The sequence below is a fragment of the Pinus tabuliformis genome, chromosome 4_2, assembly GCF_031772625.1.
Source record: "Pinus tabuliformis cultivar Carrire ecotype Pingquan chromosome 4_2, CPIR1, whole genome shotgun sequence".
Classification (NCBI taxonomy): domain Eukaryota; kingdom Viridiplantae; phylum Streptophyta; class Pinopsida; order Pinales; family Pinaceae; genus Pinus; species Pinus tabuliformis.
In genome coordinates this window covers 166,639,430-166,659,411 of record NC_142304.1, presented here as the reverse complement: position 1 = coordinate 166,659,411, position 19,982 = coordinate 166,639,430, and the positions used below count along the sequence as shown (strand labels likewise).

The 19,982-nt window shown below is 42.0% G+C and overlaps 1 protein-coding gene across 1 annotated transcript in view; it reads left to right on the top strand.

The window, feature by feature from the left end:
• The first annotated feature begins 787 nt into the window (after positions 1–787).
• LOC149168702 (Nucleoside diphosphate kinase family protein) overlaps positions 788–19,982 on the top strand; it is a 114,007-nt gene continuing 94,812 nt past the window's right edge. Inside the window, exons 1-3 of the mRNA XM_089428382.1 lie at positions 788–1,167; positions 1,445–1,663; positions 2,115–2,222. Of these exons, the coding sequence (XP_089284508.1) occupies positions 1,115–1,167; positions 1,445–1,663; positions 2,115–2,222 (380 nt within the window). The 5' untranslated portion in view covers positions 788–1,114. The remainder of the gene's footprint in view (positions 1,168–1,444; positions 1,664–2,114; positions 2,223–19,982) is intronic.

Below are 19,982 nucleotides of genomic sequence, written 5' to 3'. Positions count from 1 at the left end.
ATGTTGTAGCCGGAATCATTTTAGGTGCACTACACACACTTGTCTTTATGCACCTCCTTTAAAAAATGCTATGTACTTTATGTATTATATGAATCAACACTTTGGTGTGGTTCACTATGTTGTAGAGATAAAAAGTTTGAGGAGATGTGATATATTGCAAGGGAGATTTTATAGAAATTTTCCCTTTGTTGTAATAAATACAAGTTTGAGAAAGAAAATTGTGTTGCACTGAAAAATAATTTGATATGATGCAATATGTTGTGAGAAAGGAAAGTTTTGAGAGATTTGACATGTTATGATGTTGCGCGATATGAAACTTATACACAATGTGCTATGCCACACAAATAAAGCTTTTATACAGACAAAGTTTCTAGCCATGAACAATGTCAAGATGAAAGAAAATTTATTTTTATATGTGACATATTTTACCAAAACTTTAAATACATAAAGAGATAAACAAAATTTCATAATTTAAAATGACAAAATCTTATTGAATCAACATGTCTTAGACAATCACCATTTTAAATTACTCAATCAATTTTAAAAATAAATTTTTTCAAACTCTTACATTTTATAACCATGTAAATTTACACCTTCCCAAATAATAACTAATTACAATTTTAAAAATAAACATTCCCAAACTTTTACATCTTATAGCCATGTAAATTTACACCTTCCCAAATAATTACTAATTACTTTATCCACATCTGAAAAAAATAATTAATAACCCCTCCGACACATTAATAGAAACACGGTAATGAAAAGGGAGAAAAACAAAAAGAACATGACATTCCTGAAATCCAAATACACCTCCAACAAAAAAAGAAGCAGCACCACGCTCCTGAAATCCAAACTGAAGTCCAAATACGCCCAAAGAAAATAAAAGAGAGCACCACGCTCCTGAAATCCAAACTCTTGGCATAGCTTCAAATAAAAGTATATTTGAAATTTGATTTAGAGGCAAGGGAATTAGAGTAAATGAAGGCAGTAGTTCCGTAAGTGAAGTGCAGCTGATTACGAGGCACCCGCAGACAAGACTGAAATTTTGACTACCCCGTAGCATATTGTCTTCGTTCTGGGTTCTGTCAAGTTGCTTGTCGGAGGGTTCCATTCGATGGGGACGGCACTAATGGCGTTCTTAATTTATATACTCTCTCTCTTTCAAAGGTAACAAACATACTTATTATATGAGAATGTATGAAATTAATGCTGCTGCCTCTACTAGGCTGTTTTAATGTACGTGGGTTCTTATTTTCACAGTGTATTTCATGTTGGAAGGACACAAGGACACAGTATTTACATGTAGTTAACTATGATGATGAATTGCTTTTCCACATTCATGGCATAGCGATGTTGGGTTTGGCATCCAAGCTTTTATTTTGAATGAAATAGCAATGTACACAATGTATTATTATTGCATATGGGTTTCATGTGGCCTTTGCAGATCGCTTTGCCATGCACAAGTGGAGAGAACCATGGCAATGGTGAAGCCAGATGGGTTGATTGGCAACTACACCGAAGAGATTAAGAGGGTGATAGCAGCCACCGGATTTGTTATAGCCGCAGAGAAAGTCGTTCAGCTTGATGAGGCTGCTGTGAGAATTTTTTATGCAGAACATTCTCAAAGAGAATTCTTCCCCAGTCTTGTGAAATTTATGACCAGGTACAGTGTACGAATTCCATTTCTAATTTCCATCATGATCATGGGTGAAATACTTGGCATGTGCGATCGATGAATTGGTTGCTGGTCATCAAATCAATCCCCACATGCCCTGCCCTGTTTATACTTATTCTGCAGTTTCAACCAAGGTTTCATTCACCCAGGGAAACTTCCCTTCGGCGGTTCTCTTTTAATTTAAATTCCTTTCCAGCAATCAAGAATAAGTATATCGTTGATGTTTCATCCAGTCCACCTTACCTCGAAAGATAGGGACGCCTAGTTACAGAAGTTCCCTCAATATTTGAGGTGTAGGGATGATGGAGGGGCCCACATAGTGTTGATTCAGGGGGAATTCATGATGTGAGAATGGAATACTAACAAACAACTGAACCTCTAGATCAAACCCTCTTTGTCTGCAAATATTTTTCATTCCATTCAAATTATTGGATTGCAGTGGTCCCGTTCTTGCAATGGTACTTGAGAAAGAGGATGCCGTTGCTCAGTGGCGTGCATTGATTGGGCCAACTGATGCGAAAAAAGCGAAGATATCACACCCAAAAAGGTTTTTCTCTGAATCCCTTTTCTTTCCTTTTTCTATATTTAATCACTATGATATTGGCTCAGTACAGGCTTTTTCTATTTTACATAAATATTCTATCTTGCACACTGTGGTAACATGCAAAGATGGGTTGGTTTTAGTTCTTGTCAAGAGTACTGGATTTGTGGGGCATCTGTGAACTTCGGAGATTCAAATAGATTCAAGTTTTAGAGGTTTGAGTTTAGGATAGCGAAAAGGTTGAAGAGACTCTTTACACTTGAGCCAAGCATGAGAAGCATCAGTGGGTTCAAGATATAGAAGCTTCAGTTCATATCAGTTAAAATAAATGACTTAATTTTAGCAATGACACGTAGATGAAATTGCACAAGGTTCTAGCTTCACAATAATTTCTCTGGTAGAGCATGGCTTTTATGAATGAAAGTGCTGGAATGTTGAGAAGAGCATTCAAAGTTAACTAGAATATAATGCGATTGAACTTGTTCATTCATTGCTAGAGTCTGTATGTACCTAATGAAGGGAAATTATGATCGATAATGCTAATAATGGCAATGGCAATAATAATTAATAATGTATGATAATACACTTTAATTGGTATTGAATGGTTCTAACCCTTGAAGAAACACAAATAATAAATATTCTTCTCCTCGCCATTATAACAATAGCAAAGCTGTCATTTCAAACATTTTGCCTATCTATCCGCAAAAATTGTTTATACCTTTCCTTCTATTACAATTTTCACTACTAATAAAGAAAAAAAGCTGCATTTTGGATAAGTAATGGGTCCGATTGTTGCATTTGATGTACTAGACTAAGAGAATGGGATGCATGGGGGGAGAAAATGGCATGGGGATTTGAGGGTAGTTGCATAGGGGTTGAGGTTGGTTAAGAGCTCAGGCCCATGTACAACATATCTAGCTGCACCCAATCATCTTCAAGGGGTGGTCGAGCTCGATCTCTTCTTGGATCTGTTTCAGCAGTTGCAAGAGGTCGGTCTCTAGCTTCAGATGTGGATGAATGAGTTTAATTGAGGAATTATGGAGGATTCCAGCCAAGAATTCCCGGATGATTTATCCATCAGCTTTTCTCAATTAAGTTGCTGTAAAATTTCAGCAATGGTTTTTAGTGTGCAGATCTGCAATAATAATCAATTTTACGGCAAGGTATTTAATAGAGAGTAATTAGCCAGTAGTTTGGGTTACAAAAGTTAACCTGGTATCAAAGCTTCTTCTCTGAGGGAATCCAATCTAAAGTATTGCACATAGGCACAGAAGCTAGTCTATGTTGCAGTGGTATTGTGCAGAGGGAAGATGTAAAGATTGTACGAGTTCAAGCGTGGGAGGGAGCGACTATACACATCGAAGAGCAACATGACGTGAGTGCAGGCTAAGAGTGACTGTTGTAGCGAGGTATATAGATACTAAGCCGTACATGCAGGTATAGAAGTGATGCAGCCATTTAGGAAAAATTGGTGCCTGATTTGCAGGCCATATGTGGTCACATGGTGTTGTGTGTGGGAAGTGACCCAGGAACAAGGTTTGTATGAGCAACAGATGGCACAAAAAACTGGTGCAAGATATGGGCATAGAGAAGTCGGGTCGTACGACATAACAGTAGCCACCAAGGTAGCAGCTGTACATGTTACGAAGTATGCAACACAGATGCACATGTAGAAAAAAGGATACACGGTTGTGAAGGGTACAAAGCAGCCACCGTAGTCAACAACATGGCTGTACATGCATGAGAACACAAAAGTTACACAGAGTGTCGTACAAGTGCCGTAGTGGCCATACGAGTGGTGCAAGATAGCGGGTATGATTTGTGACAGGAGCATATAGCAGGGCACATGGGTACAATGGTCCGTAAAGTTGCAGATTTGCCAAATCAGTGAGCAGATTGGTTGAGATCATCCTTTAAAGGGAGAGAGGGATACTGTACCAGTCAAGGGTTTGGCAAAAAATAAATTTTGTGTGTGTTTTAAAGGACCAAAACATAGATTCACAAGGACGTCTTAGTGAATCTATATACCAGCAGCATTTTTATTCTTGTGGGTGCTAGAAGGAGTTCAGACAAGGAAGAAAAATTATCAGATCTAGTAATGGAAGCAACCAGTCTTAGGTTTAAAGATTGGTTGGATAGAGCATCAAGTTCCTGCCCTGGAAGGTAAGTGTTACCTTGTTGCTGAAAGAAAATGACCTTTGGGACATTGTTGATAAGGAAATTCAACCACCAACAGATGCAACACAGTTGGCGGCCCATTAAAACGACATTAAAGCTTAGCGGGTCATCATGGATGCCATGAAGGATCACTTGATCCCTCGCTTGGCAGAGAAGAAGACAGCCAGGGAGATGTTCAAGGCTCTAGTGGACTTGTTCCAAAATTACAACATGAACAGGAAGATGATTTTGAGAAACAAGCTCAAACCCATCCAAATTGTTGTTGAAAATTAACTAGGTTCGGTCTTCATAATTATCATTGTACTTGTATCAGTATATATTTCAAATTTTCATGTGAAAACAGAAGAAAAATAAATTATTGTCATGATAATTTTTACTTCAAGTCAAAAGCATGTTCTTCATGCTTATAAGTTTATTGAGTCAAAAGAAAAATTATTATGTGTCAAAGAAATATAGTTGAGTCAAAGTCCCATTTGGACTTTTTTATAAGAAAGAAAAAGAATTTTCAAAAGATGTAATTTGGGTCAAATTCACCTCAAGAAGCCAAGTCGGCCTTCCTATCAAGTTTGCTCTACTCAGGAAAAGACACCTATGCTAACCCCTCTAGACAAAGGTCAAGTTGAGCTCATTTGGAGAACAATTTGTAGCATCTCATCATCTATTCTTCTGCAGTAGAGTGAGAAAAGGAGCGAAGGAAAGAAAGAAGAGGCCGAAATATATAGAAATTCTTGAGCTCGCATGTGTGGAAATTCTGAAGTTTGATCTTGTTGCTGGTCTTGTTGATAGAAGGATATCTTGAAGGAGGGTTTGACTTGGCATCTTGAAGATTGGAGTCTTGTCTTGGTCTTGAGTCTTGGATATCTCACTTTGATATTGTTAAAATTGGCAACTAGGGCCAAACTCCATGTGGATCATCTTATTAATGGAAGCTGATATTTTTCTTGGATCCCTCTCATCGAGAGGTGTAGGATTGATTTAAAGATCATCCGATTCCGATAAGTATTCATGGAGATATGAATTTATTTGTGTTATGGGACAATTCGTCAAGGTCAGCCAACAACCAAATAAACCTCACTTGTGCTCAACGTTTTAGTATAAATAGAGGTGGCCTTCAAGTCATTTTCAACACGCTTGGGATCTCTTTCTCTCTACTTGTCTTTGGGTTTTAGTAGGAAGAGAGATCCTAAGGGATAACGCTGCCTTAATCTAGAGGGTAGAAGCCGGAACTGCCGGAATAGCCGGAATTGTTGTGAATAGCAGGAATTGCCGGAACTGTCGGGAATAGTAGGAATTGCTGGAATTGTCAGGAACCGGCGGAATTGCCGGGAATAGCCAGAATTGCCGGAATTGCCAGGAACCGGCGGAATTGCCGGGAATAGCCAGAATTGCCGGAACTGCCGGGAATAGTCGGAATTGCTGGGAATAGCTGGAACTGCCGGGAATAGTCGGAACTGCTGGGAATAACCGGAATTGTCGGAACTGCCAAGAACTGTCGGGAATTGTCGGGAACTGCCGGGAAAAGCCAAAACTGTCGGGAATAGCCGGAATTGCTGGAACTATCAGAACTACCGGGAATAGCCGGAACTGCTGGGAACAGCTGGAACTGCCGGAACAGTCAGGAAAGTTGACGCAGAGGGCAGAAGCCAGAACTGCTGGAATTGTCAGGAAAAGCCGGAATTGCCAAGAATAGCCAGAATTGCCGGAACTGCTAGAACTGCCAGGAATTGCTGAAATTGCCGAAACTGTCGGAACAGCTAGAGCATCTGTCTCCGAAGTAGAGCAGCATGCAAGGGACAACTAACTAACATTGGGACAATTGTATGGTACTTAGCAGCAAATACACCAAGCATGCAATGTTACAACCAGCATGCAAGGGACAACTAGCATGCAACAACAAGCATGCAAAGGACAACAAGCAAGCTAGGGACAACAAGCAAGCAAGATGCAACCAACACATAGGTCAGTATGGCAACATGGTGCAGCAATGGCACATAATTCAGTACAGTGATGGGTACAGTCATGATTAATGAAGCATGATGAGATGCAACATAGTGATGATGGGTGCAACATGGTGCAACACGGTGAGGTGCAACATGATGACGAAATGTAGCACAATGATAGGTGAAGGAGTCACCTTGGAGAATCGGTTGAAGTAGCTTGTTTTCAACTGATCTCATGTATCATCTTCTTAGAGATGATCTATGCTCTTATCTAGATAAGTCAAAGTGTTGACTTCTGTTGGAATGGTACTATCTCTCTCTCTCTGCTGAACTATTGAAGAACATATAAGAAGAATTGATCAAGGGTTTCCCCACATTGGGGTTTGTCCCTGGCTAGCGCCACATTTTGTGTCCTCTTTTCTTGGCTTGTCTTCTGCGATTTATGTTTATGTTCTATCCGCAGTTTACTTTAATGCTGATGTGATTGTTAATCTGGAAAAGATATTGAGCTAACTGTGAAAATTGAAATAAATTGCTCTAAGCATAGAACATACCTAAAATTAACATGGTATCAGAGTTGAGGTGAAGACAATACCCAAGCAAGAGTGAAAGAGCAATCACCGAAGACAGTTGGGAAAGGAAAAAAGGATCAATCGATTCCTCATCCCTCTTCAAATTCACCAAGGGTGAAGTCGAAGCAGAGAATATTATCAGAATGGCGCAACAGAAGTTTCTGATGGCCTACTTAAAGATCACTTCATTGCGAAGTCCGGATCTAAGGATGGAAGGAAAGGCAGATGCCTTGGTTGCAATAAGTTCGGCCATTATGCGAAGGAGTGTCCGAATGGCAGAGACACATCTCTTGATGAAGATAACAATCATTCCAGGGACATCTTCAATGATCAAAGGAATGACAGGTAATGCGGGTCATCAAGGAAATGGCCGACTCTTCAAAGAAAGCAAGGAACCCCAGGTATGAAGAATCAAATGTTGTTTTTGATAAGATAAAGAAGCGTTATCTTGTATTGGCCCTCTCCTTCAGATTCTTTGGGAATCTGGCTTATTGATTGTAGTGCTTCAAGGCACTTCATCGGATAGAAGGGTGCACTCTCTAATTTGGTAGAGATGGAAACAACCGTGGGATTATACTTGGAGTCGATGCCACCTATCCCAGAAAGGGTGTAGGGAATGTTACCCCTCAATTGAATGAGGGTAACTCGATTCATTTACAGAATCTCTTTTATGTACCTGATCGCAAGAACCTAGTGTCCATTTCAGCAATGGAAGTCAAAGGTTACGAGGTGGCACTTATCGATGGAAAGGTACGTGTTAAAAAATAGAATTTTCAAAGATGCTTTTTCTCATGGGTTCAGGGTTGGCAATTTGTATCAAGTTGCAGGATGGTCCATTGGGGATCGTTTCAATTGACATATTGCATCTATAACACCGGAGGTCTACCTATGGGGCCCTAGCCGATGCGAGTCAGATGGTGATAGGGATGCTTGAATTCAAGAAGAGCATGAAGGTACTTGTCTGAGATGTACCGAAGGAAAATCTTACAAGGGGACCATTCCCCTCATGTAGCAGGTCCACAGGTTTGGAACAACCCGAGGGGTGTGAGATTGATGATCAGGAATCTCACGTATGCAGGTGGAAGAAAGCCCTCTATGGCTTGAAGCAAAATTCCCCGGGTGTAGTATGAGAGGGTTGATAGCTGTCAGATGAAGCTGAGATTCACTAAGAGTGAAGCCGATCCAAACCATTGTTTGAAGGTTGTGGATGATAGACCTCTCATACCAGCACCTTATGAGGACGACCTATTTCAAACAGGTGCAAACCCTCTCACTTGCAGAAGTAAGAGGGAGTTGGATTCCGGATGTGGAATGATAAATTGCAAGCCCGTGACTATCTCGAGGATCTTAACTTTTAGAAGTTATGTGGTAGTGATGTCGGACCAGATTTGGAAAATGCCTCTGAGTTTCATAAACTCATTCACGTTGATGTTCTTGGTGAACTTCCGTCCGCATATATGTTTTGCAGTTAGCATGGTGAGCTCATATTTGGTTGAGCCTCACTGGATTGTTGCCAAGAATCTTATGAGATATCTTCGGGGCACAATCTCTCATGGATTGAGATACATTGCCAGAAATATGAAACTGCATGATTATTTGAATGTTGACTGGGCAGACAGTGTGTAGGATCACTAGAGCACTTCTTAGTGCTGGTTCTCTTTGGATTCTGCTTCGATATCATGGATGAGTAGGAAGCAGAAGTTGGTTGCTATAAGCACCGCCGAGACCGAATACATAGCTACGAGTATGATCTCATGTGAAGCTGCATGGTTGCAGAAGCTCTTAAGTGAGCTGTTTGTACACATGATGAATACCACTATGATTCTCTGTGACAACCAGAGGGGGGATTCGATTATTGAGGAATCCCGTATTCGATGATTGCTCCAGCAGATAGACATCAGATATTGCCTTATCCCCAGGATATGGTAAGTCGATGAGCGAGGAGGCTCCATTGCATTGAGACTGATGTACAGGTCATAGACATTTTGTCAAAGCCCTGGGGAAAGGTCAAATCTATGACTTTCCCGAATGACTTGGAGTCGTTGAGAGACCTTCTTATAAGGTCTTGTATGTTGCATGCATTGAGCTTTGGGAGTTTTGGGGGGCTTGGGGTACTTACTGGAGCAACATACGACCACAGGGCGACTCACCCTCCCCTGGTGGTGCGCTATGTACAAGATAACAGGTTCAACCTTCCCCTGTGATACCCCGTGGTGACTGTGGAACAAGATGATTAGTTCTCCTGTGGGCCAGGATGATTAGTTCTCTCGTGGCAACTATGGAACAGGATGATTAGTTCTCCTGTGGGCCAGGATGATTAGTTCTCTCGTGGCAACTGAGGAACAAGAGGATTAGTTCTCCTGTGGGCCGGGATGATTAGTTCTCCCGAGGCAACTGTGGAACATGATGATTAGTTCTCTTGTGGGCCAGGATGATTAGTTCTCCCGTGGCAACTGTGAAATAGGATGATTAGTTCTCTCGTGGCAACTGTGGGGCAGGATGATTAGTTCTGCTATCGAGGCATCCTACCCATGTAGTCTGGGACTCATGGGAAGTACCTCTCATTTGATCAATGAGCAGGGAAATGGGGTTAGGGACCATAGTAGTATTATCGATGGACACATGGTTGTATCTATCGTACTCCCTATGCTAGGATGACCTCCATTGATCTGGGATCAGTGAAACTGATCTAGGATCAGTATGAGTGGTTTGAGACACTCTCTTGTGATATTGATCTGGGATCAATAAAACTAACTTCGGGTCAGTAGAGAATGGTATGAGACATTCTCGATCAATTCTTCTTCTTCATGGTTTAGCAGAGGAGAGTAGTGCAGGGCATTGATGGCAGAGATAGTACAGTCAGACATATGGATCAACGGATGGAGTTCTCCCTAGTTGAGAGGGAGTGTTAAAATTGGCAACTAGGGCCAAACTCCATGTGGGTCATCTTATTAATGGAAGCTGATATTTTTCTTGGATCCCTCTCATCGAGAGGTGTAGGATTGATCTAAAGATTATCCGATTCCGATAAGTATTCATGGAGATATGAATTTATTTGTGTTATGGGACAATTCGTCAAGGTCGGCCAGCAACCAAATAAACCCCACTTGTGCTCAACGTTTTAGTATAAACAGAGGTGGCCTTCAAGTCATTTTCAACACACTTGGGATCTCTTCGTCTCTACTTGTCTTTGGGTTTTAGTAGGAGGAGATATCTTAAGGGATAACGCTGCCCTAATCCAAAGGGCAGAAGCCGGAACTGCCGAGAATAGCCGTAATTTCCAGGAACTGTCGGGAATAGCCAGAACTGCGTCGGAATTGCCGGGAATAGCTGGAATTGTCGGGACTGCCGAAACTGCTTGGAATAGCCAGAATTGCCGGAACTGCTTGGAATAGCCAAAATTGCCGGGAATAGTTGGAATTGCCGGAACTGCCGGGATAGCCGGAATTGTCGGGAACTGCCGGGAAAAGCCGGAACTGCCTGGAATAGCAGGAATTGTCGGAATTGCCGGGAATAGCCGGAACTGCCGGGAACAACCAGAACTACTGGGAAAACTGACACAGATGGCAGAAGCTGGAACTGTCGGGAAAAGCCGGAATTGCCGGGAATAGCCGGAACTGCCAGGAACAGTCGAAATTGCTGAAACTGCCGGAACAACCAGAGCATTTGTCTCCGAAGGAGAGCAACATGCAAGGGACAACTAACTAACATTGGGACAATTGTATGGTACTTAGTAGCAAATACACCAAGCACGCAATGTTATAGCTAGCATGCAAGGGACAGTGAGCATGCAAAGGACAACAAGCAAGCAAGATACAGCCAGCACATAGGTCAGTATGGCAACATGGTGCAACAATGGCACATAATGCAGTACAGTGATGGGTACAGTCATGATTAATGAAGCATGATGAGATGCAGCATAGTGATGATGGGTGCAACACGGTGAGGTGCAGCATGATGACGAAATGCAGCACAACAATAGGTGAAGGAGTAACCTTGGAGAATAAATTGAAGCAACATGTCTTCAACTGATCTCATGTATCATCTTCTTAGAGATGATCTATGCTCTTATCTAAATATGTCAAAGTGTTGACTTCTGTTGTAAACGTACTATTTCTCTCTCTCCGTTGAACTTTTGAAGAACATATAAGAAGAATTGATCAAGGGTTTTCCCACATTGGGGTTTGTCCCTGGCTAGTGCCACATCTTGTGTCCTCTTGTCTTGGCTTGTCTTTTGCGATTTATATTTATGTTCTATCTGCAATTTACTTTAATGCTGATGTGATTGCTAATCTGGAAAATATATTGAGCTAATTGTGAAAATTGAAATAAATTGCTCTAAGCATAGAACATACCTAAAATTAACAAATATGATTCTATAAGAAGAGGATTTTTGGGTTTTCCCCCTTGTGAGGTTTTTGCCCTGGCTTGCAGCCTATATATTTGTGTTCTTTGTTTCTTTGTGATCTTGATGTTTTATATATTTTGGTAATTGCTTGATGAAGAAAAAATAATAAAAAAATAAGAGGACAACAAACATTAGTAATTATCAAGAGAAATCACCCTTATCTACAATTATCCTGATTGCACAACAATTGTAAGGTTTGATAACATTACTAGCTACTTCATGAGGATGACACATTTATGGGATCAACTTGCAGCCAGTGGGTAGAAAGTGGATGAGACAAAACTCATCAACGAGGTACTAAATGGGTTCACCAAGCCATGGGAACCGTTTGTCAAGGGAGTCTGCACTCGAGAGAAACTTTCCAAATGGGAGAGGCTTTGGGATGATTGCATCCAGGAAGGGGCTCGAGAGGAGTTTTAGGGCCAGTAAGCAGTGGGATGGAGAGGAGAACCTGGCCCTGGCCAGTATGTGGACAAGAAGGGGCATAGGGAATGCTTCCAAGGGTAATGAAGAAGGATCACAATCAAGGAAGAAGGACCCGAGTAAGCTCAAACACTTCATTTGCCACAAGAATGGGCACTATGCATCATAGTGTTCGGAGAAGAAGAAGGGGAAGGGGAAGTTGCAACAAATAGTAGCATCAACGAAGGGTACAACTTGATGAGTTTGCAGCAAAGTTCGAGAAGGACTGTTAAAGTTAGCTAGGATAAGTGTCTTCCACATTGGCTTGGGGCTATCATGTGGGAGAATATCCTAAAGTGACTTGGGAAATAAATTAACTTTATGAGATATAAAGTTATGAGATAAAGTGCACTTTAAGTGAAGTCAATGAAAGATTAAAACACAGTTGTTGGATCATGAGGGGCTAAGATAAAATCTCAACCATTGATCTTGGAGGCTAGCTAGAAGGTCAAGAGATACACCCATTTGGCTTCTTAAGTGGCACAAATCCCAAGGAGAGCTCATTCTTCAATTGTGTGAGAGACACAAGAGACCAAGAGGAGAGGTTGAGCTGAGGAGAAGGTGAAGATAGCAAGAGGTAGACATTCCAAGGCAACTGAGCACTAATTTCCAAGCAGAAGAGGTGGCATGCAAATCAAGGAGGAGGTACCATCCTGAGAGAAAAGTACAACAACATTAAATCAGAGTGTACAATGCATTCATTGCAGCTTGTACAATCAATTTTGTCTGCTGTTCATGCACATAAATTGAGGCAAATTTCTAAGTTGGCTTGGCATGCATTGAGGCAAATTTGAGCTATTTTTCTGGGCACAAAATTTGAGGAGCTACTGCATTCAATGTTGTAGTAGGCTGTACATCTGTACGAATTTCTAGGCAGAGTTTAGAACAAAATTCAAGGAGAATTTGTGGCACGAATTTCAAGAAAAGGGGCTGTTAATTGGTTGAGACATGCTAAATTCTATTGAATTTCTCTGCTGTAAAGAATATTTTGAGAGCTAAAAGAATAATAAAATCTCTCTCGTCTTGGTTTTCTCTTTGGGGTTTTTCTAGGCGCAGTTTGTCCAAAATTTTTGAGTTTTGTTGATGAGTTTGTTGTTCATAATTTGCTAATTTCAAGTTCAGATTTGTCTTCTGTGTTGCTGTTAATTAAAAATCAGACCTTTGTTTGCTGAGTTGTATGCAAATTTTCTGAGTAAATCTTATTGGAACAATTACCTGTGTGTAGACAACATGTTTGACGAAATTCCTACGGGAGATTTCTGAATTGTAGGTTAATATGTGAGTGTATTTTCTCACGAGGACTTCTCATTGGTCTTTTGTCTATCTACTAGCACCAAAAATAGGGGTGCGTGGTACTTGGACAGTGGTGCATCATGCCATATGACAATAGCATGGTAGCTGTTTAATACTCTGATGGAGAAAGACTCAGGGATTCATGTGAAGGTTGGTGATGATGCCAAGTATGTAGTGAAGGAAGAGGTAACTATCTTGTTCTAACTCGAGTCAGGTGGATTGTTGGAAGCCAAGGATGTGTTATATATACCAGGGCTAAAGAAGAATTTGCTCTCAGTATCAGTCATGTTCAGGAATGGGTAGGTGCTCAGAGGATTCTAGCCCAGAAACAATGGTTAGAGAGGGCAACTTATATAGGTTAAGGGAAAACCTGTTCTGGCCTTGGTACATAGTAGTGACAACTTGTGCAAGCTGTGGCATAGGAGGATAGGACAATTGCACTATAGGGCATTGTTGAACATGAAGGAGATTGTCATTGGTCTCTTGGATTTCAGTGTTGAACATCAGGGCATGTGTAGAGGGTGTGCACTTGGAAAGAATGCCAAGGATGTTTTTCCAAGCAACGAGAGTAGGTTCAAGGGGATCTTGGATCTCATTCATTTATATGTGTGTGGATTGATGCCAGTGGCATCAATGCAGGGAGCACTGTATTATGTGACGTTCATTGATGACTATTCTAGGTAAACTTGGATCTTCCTTATGAGGACCAAGGGTGAGGTCTTCAGTCGGTTCCCAGTGTTCAAGGCCTAGGTGGAGAATTAGATAGAGAAGAGGATCAAGGTCTTGAGGTCAGATAATGGGGGTGAGTACACCTCCAATGACTTCATGGATTTTTGCAATGAGGCAAGGATCAAGAGGGAGATGAAAGTGTCGTATAACCCTTAGCATAATGGGGTTGTAGAGAGATAGAATTGGTCCATTATCGGTTCTGTGAAGGCTATGCTACATGACCAAGAGATGCCTATGTTTATTTGGGCGGAGGTGTGTAACACAACAACATATATCCAGAACAAGAGTCCTCATAGGATATTGGTGGACAAGACCCCAAAGGAGGCATTCATTGGGGTGAAGCCAGAGATAGGATATTTGAAGATCTTTACTTGTCAAGTATATATCCATGTGCCTGTGAAGAAGAGGATGAAGCAAGAACCTTCATGATAGAAGGGGATATTTTTTGGATATAACGAGACCTCAAAAGCTTATAGGATCTTCATACTAGCATAGAGGAAGGCACTTGTGAGTAGAAATGTTAAGTTTAGGGAGAACTTGGTATCTGGGAAGTCTCATGAGTTGCCAGGATGAGGAGTAGGAGGTTTTGAAGGGAGAGCAACATGCAAAGACTTCTAGTTCAGGGAGTCAACCCCTAGGTTGGGAGGAGTTAGTAGCTTCTTCCAATTCTATCATGTTAAAATTGGAAACCAGGGCAAAACTTCATGTGGGTCTTCTTATTCATGGCTGATAATATTTTTATTAGATTCCTCTCGTCGAGAGGTGTAGGATTGATATAAAGATTATCCGATTCCGATAAGTATTCATGGAGATATGAATTTATTTTGATTATGGTATTATTATCAAGCCGACCTACAACTCGTGTAGGCTCAGAAGCCCAACAGTCGCATCTATTCAAACACCAACGTTGTGTATACATATAAGAGGACTTTTCCTCATTTGCACTCACTCTTCTCATCACATCTCTCTCTCTCTACTGCGCAGAAATGAGTCTCTTCTCTACTGCGCAGAAATGGGTCTCTCTCTCACACGTGAAGCCGGAAGCTGTTGAACCTGAAGCTGCAACTGCAGATCCAAATATTGACTTGCGTGGCCTAGAAGATCTCCTCTTTGGAACTGCGCTGTAGGTTCATCTGAACTTCCTCTGAAAGCCGCAACTTTTGGTGGTGGAATGAAGTCAATCCGACGAACGGTTTGCAAGATATCGACTGCCCTAGTTTGAAGCCAGAAACTGCTGAAACTGAAGCTGCAACTGCAGAAGTAAAGATTGACCTGCGTGGCCTAGAAGATCTCCTCATCTGAACTGCACTGTAGGTTGATCTAAACCTCCTTTGAAAGCCGCAACTTTTGGTGGTGGAATGAAGTCAATCCGACGAACGGTTTGCAAGATATTGACTGCTCTAGTTTGAAGCCGGAAACTGCTGAAACTGAAGCTGCAACTGCAGAAGTAAAGATTGACCTACGTGGCCTAGAATATCTCCTCATCTGAACTGCGCTGTAGGTTCATCTGAACCTCCTTTGGAAGCTGCAACTTTTGGTGGTGGAATGAAGTTAATCTGACGGTCGGTTTGTGAGATATCGTCTGCCCTAGTTTGATAATGAAGTCGCTAATGCTGATGCTTCTGATCTAGGGTTTGCTACTGCTGATATGAATCAGATTTATTGTACTATTTCTCTCTGCTGAATTATTGAAGATAAAAGAAGATTTGATCAAAGGGTTTCCCCACACACTGTGGGGTTTGTCCCTGGCTAGCCGCCACATCTTGTGTCTCTTGTCTTGGCTTGTTTTCTGTCGCTCGTTTAATGTTCTATCTGCACTTTACTTTATGTACATGTGATTGCTAATCTGTAGAATATAATAAGAAAAAGAAGTAAACTGTTATAAGCATAGAACATACCATAACTTAACATGGTATCAGAGCTAAGGTGAAGACAAAGCCCGAGCAAGAGCAAGAGCAATCACCGAAGAGAAGATTGGCAAGGCTATCCTAAAAGAACTATGGGGTCCTCAACACTCTTTCCTGCCGAAGACAAGCTCCGTGAGAAAGATGACTATCACGCATGGAAGATGTTTATCGATCTAACCCTAGAAGATCCAGGAGAGCTGGACCATGTAAGAGGCAATATTGTTGAGCCGCCATCAAATGCATCCGCTGCTGCATGGAACAAATGGAAAACCGAAGAAGTCAAATTAGAAGATCGTCCGGGACTCTATCGACAAGCACTTGGTGGCCTACATCTCTGAACTGGACACCTCCAAGGAAATCTATGATAGACTCGGAAATGGCACTCACGACTCTTGGAGGATTACCATTCGAATGGTACGTGTTCAAGACTACTCTTTTGAACTATAATGTAATTCTTGGTTTCGAGGAATTAATGGCTAGATGCATTCAAGAAGAAACAAGGGAAGAAGAGCAAGAAATGCCCATGCCTAAATCCTCCTGCTGCCTTTTTTCTCATGCTAAGAAAAGAAATAATTCCGGGACTAAATCAAAAGGAAAGGCTGGACCTAAGGGTGGAAGAAAAGGACGATGTTACATCTGCGATAAAGCAGGTCACTATGCAAGGGAGTGCCCTAATAGAAAGGACTCATAGCGGGATGATGATCAAAATCCCTCTAATGGCAAATCAAAGGAATGACAAATTGAACAGCAAAGGTAAGAGGAGAGCTGGGGATCGAGGAAGAGGACAACCATTCAAGAAGGCTAGAAAGTCCAGGATGTATTAAATGCACCTGACCTCAAAAAGAACCTAGTGTCCATCTCGACAATGGAAGACAAAGGCTACAAGGTAACCTTCAGCAATGTCAAGGTATGTATATGGAAAAATAATGTTAAAGATGCCTTTACTCTTGGGTTTAGTGTTGATTCATTATATTAGGTCAATGGAAGTCCGCTAGGTGTCATGTCTTGTGACACAACTCTTCAGTCTGAACGTTGGCATTGGAGGTTTGCCCACCTTCATTACAAAGCTCTACCCGATGTAAGACAGATGGTAACAGGGATGCCCGAATTCCAAGTAGAGAAAGAAGGTGTATGTTTGGGATGTGCTGAAGGAAAGCTCAAAAGGGGACCATTCCCCTCAAGCCAAAGCAAGACCTTCGATATATTACAGTTGGTTCACTCAGGCATATCTGAGGCTGGCATTAAGAGGGAGACTACTACACCACATACTCCTGAGCAAAATGGTGTGGCGGGAAGGAAGAACCGCACGATTGTGGAAGCTGTCTGGGCCATGCTACATGATCAAAGACTTCCAAAGTTTCTATGGGCTGAAACTACAAACACTGCCGTATATGTACAAAATCGATGCCCTCATCAAGCATTGGGTTCCAAGACTCCTGAAGAAAAGTTCACCGGTAAGAAACCTGATGTTTCTCATTTTAGAATTTTTGGAAGCCCTGTATATTTTCATGTGCCGAAAGAGAAAAGAAATAAATTGGGTGCATCTGGAAAGAAGGAAATTTTCGTGGGCTATGGTGAAAATACTAAAGGCTATAGAATCCATGTAGCCGATCAAAGGGAAGTCGTAATTAGTCATGATGTCACCTTTGATGAAGATATGGCTCTCAGCAAGGTGAACAATCTTTCGACTCTGAGGAGCTCTCAAGAAGCCAACACCAGGGAACTGAAAGAAAAGGATGATGAATCAATGCCTGATGTAGAAGAACCCATGGATCCAATTGATCCTCCTCCACATGAGCCTTCCTCTTCTAGGAAGAGGCCTCCATGGCTTAGGGGGCTACTTGATGATGCTGAAGGACATGCTGCACCCCGAGGAACCTTTCGTGAAAGTAAGAAACCTAATAGGTATCAGGGATACTTGACCATCATGAGCATGATCATACAAAATAAGCCTTCATCATTCTTAGACACCGTCAAGCATCAAGTATGGAAGGATGCTATGACCGAAGAATATGAGTCTATCATGAAGAATGATGTCTGGGAAGTAGTTCCTAGACACCAGGACAAGACAATAGCTACTTCCAAATGGCTTTACAAGATAAAGCATGCAGCAGATGGAAGTACGGAAAAGTATAAGGCTCGTTTTGTTGCTCGTGGTTTCTCCAAGAAGGAAGGTATAGACTATGATGTGATATTTGCACCTGTTGCCAGATATACGACTATCCGCTCGATCATAGCCCTTGCCGCTTCACAAGGATGGAACCTACATAAGATGGATGTCAAGACTGCGTTCTTACATGGCTCGATCAAAGAAGAGGTCTACGTGGAGCAACCCGAAGGATTTGAAATTTATGATCGAAAATCTCATGTATGCAGGTTGAAGAAGGCTCTCTATGGGCTGAAGCAAGCACCGCGAGCATGGTATGAGAGGATCGACAACTACTTGATGAAGTTGGGATTCACTAGGAGTGAAGCCGACCCTAACCTTTACTTTAAGGTTGAAGATGACAAGCCTCTCATACTGGTGTTGTATGTGGATGACCTCTTTTTAACAGGTGCAAACCCTCTCATTCACAAATGTAAGAGGGAGTTGGCTTCTAAATTTGAAATGAAGGACCAAGGATTTGAAGTATGGCAGAAGCCAAGGGAAATTTTCCTATATCAAGGAAAATATGTGGTAAATATATTGGAAAGATTTGGTATGATGGACTGCAAGCCTGTGACTACCTCGAGGATCTTAACTTTTAGAGGTTATATGGTAGTGATGTCGGACTAGATTTGGGAAATGCCTTTGAGTTTCAAAAACTCATTCGCGTTGATGTTCTTGGTGAACCTCCGTCCGAACATATGTTTTGCAGTTAGCACTGTGAGCTCATATTTGGTTGAGCCTCACTGCATTGATGCCAAGAATCTTCTAAGATATCTTCATGGCACAATTACTAATGGATTGAGATACACTACCGGAAATATGAAACTACATGATTATTCGAATGCTGATTAGGTAGGTAGTGTGGAGGATCACTGGAGCACTTTTTAGTGTTGTTTCTCTTTAGATTCTACTTCGATATAATGGATGAGCAGGAAGCGGAAGTCAGTTGCCATAAGCACCACCGAGACCGGATACATATCTACGAGTATGATCTCGTATGAAGCTGCCTGGTTGGGGAAGCTCTTCAGTGAGTTGTTTGAACACATACCATTGTGATTCTCTGTAATAACCAGAGGTGGGATAAGATTATTGAGGAATCCCGTATTTGTCGATTGCTTCAGCAGATAGACATCATCTGGGATATGGTAAGTCGATGAGCAAGGAGGCTCCATCGCATTAAGATGATGTACTGGTCGATACACCTTGTCAAAGCCCCGAGGAAAGATCTAATCTGTGATTTTCCCAAACGACTTGGAGTCGTCAAGAAACCCTTGTACAAGGGTCTTGCATGTTGCATACATTGAGCTCTGAGAGCTCTGAGGGCTTGCGGTTCTTACTGGAGCAACATACGACCATAGGGTGACTCACCCTCCCCTGGTGGTGCGCACTGGAACAAGATGACTCACTCTCTTGTGGGACAAGATGATTCGCTCTCTTGTGGAATAGGATGATTCGCTCTCCTGTGAGGCCTTGATTGATGTGTTCTCCTGTGAGGCCTGGATTGATGTGTTCTCCATGGCGATTGTAGCAGGATTGATGTGTTCTCCTGTGAAACCTGGATTGATGTGTTCTCCATGGCGGCCTGGATTGATGTGTTCTCCATGGCGATTGTAGCAGGATTGATGTGTTCTCCTGTGAGGGCAGGATTGATTAGTTCTCTTGTCGAGGCATCGTACCCATGCAGTCTGGGACTTATGGGAAGTACCTCTCATCTAATCAATGAGCAGGGAAATGAAGTTAGGGACCATAGTAGTACCGATGGACGCATCATTGTATCTACCGTACTCCCTACGCTAGGATGACCTCCATTGATCTGGGATCAATGATACTGGTCTGGGACTAGTGGTAGGAGTTGTACCATACTATGACGCTGACATCGGGTCGGTTGAGACTGGTCTGGGACCAGTGGTACATACTCCGAGACTGACTTTGTGTTAGTGCAGTACTGGTCTGGGACCAGTGAGAGTGGTACATACTATGACGCTGACTTCGGGTCGGTTGAGACTGGTCTGGGACCAGTGGTACACTCTCTGAGACTGCAATACTGCTCTGGGACCAACGGTAGGAGTTGTACCATACTATGACGCTGACTTCGGGTCGGTTGAGACTGGTCTGGGACCAGTGGTAC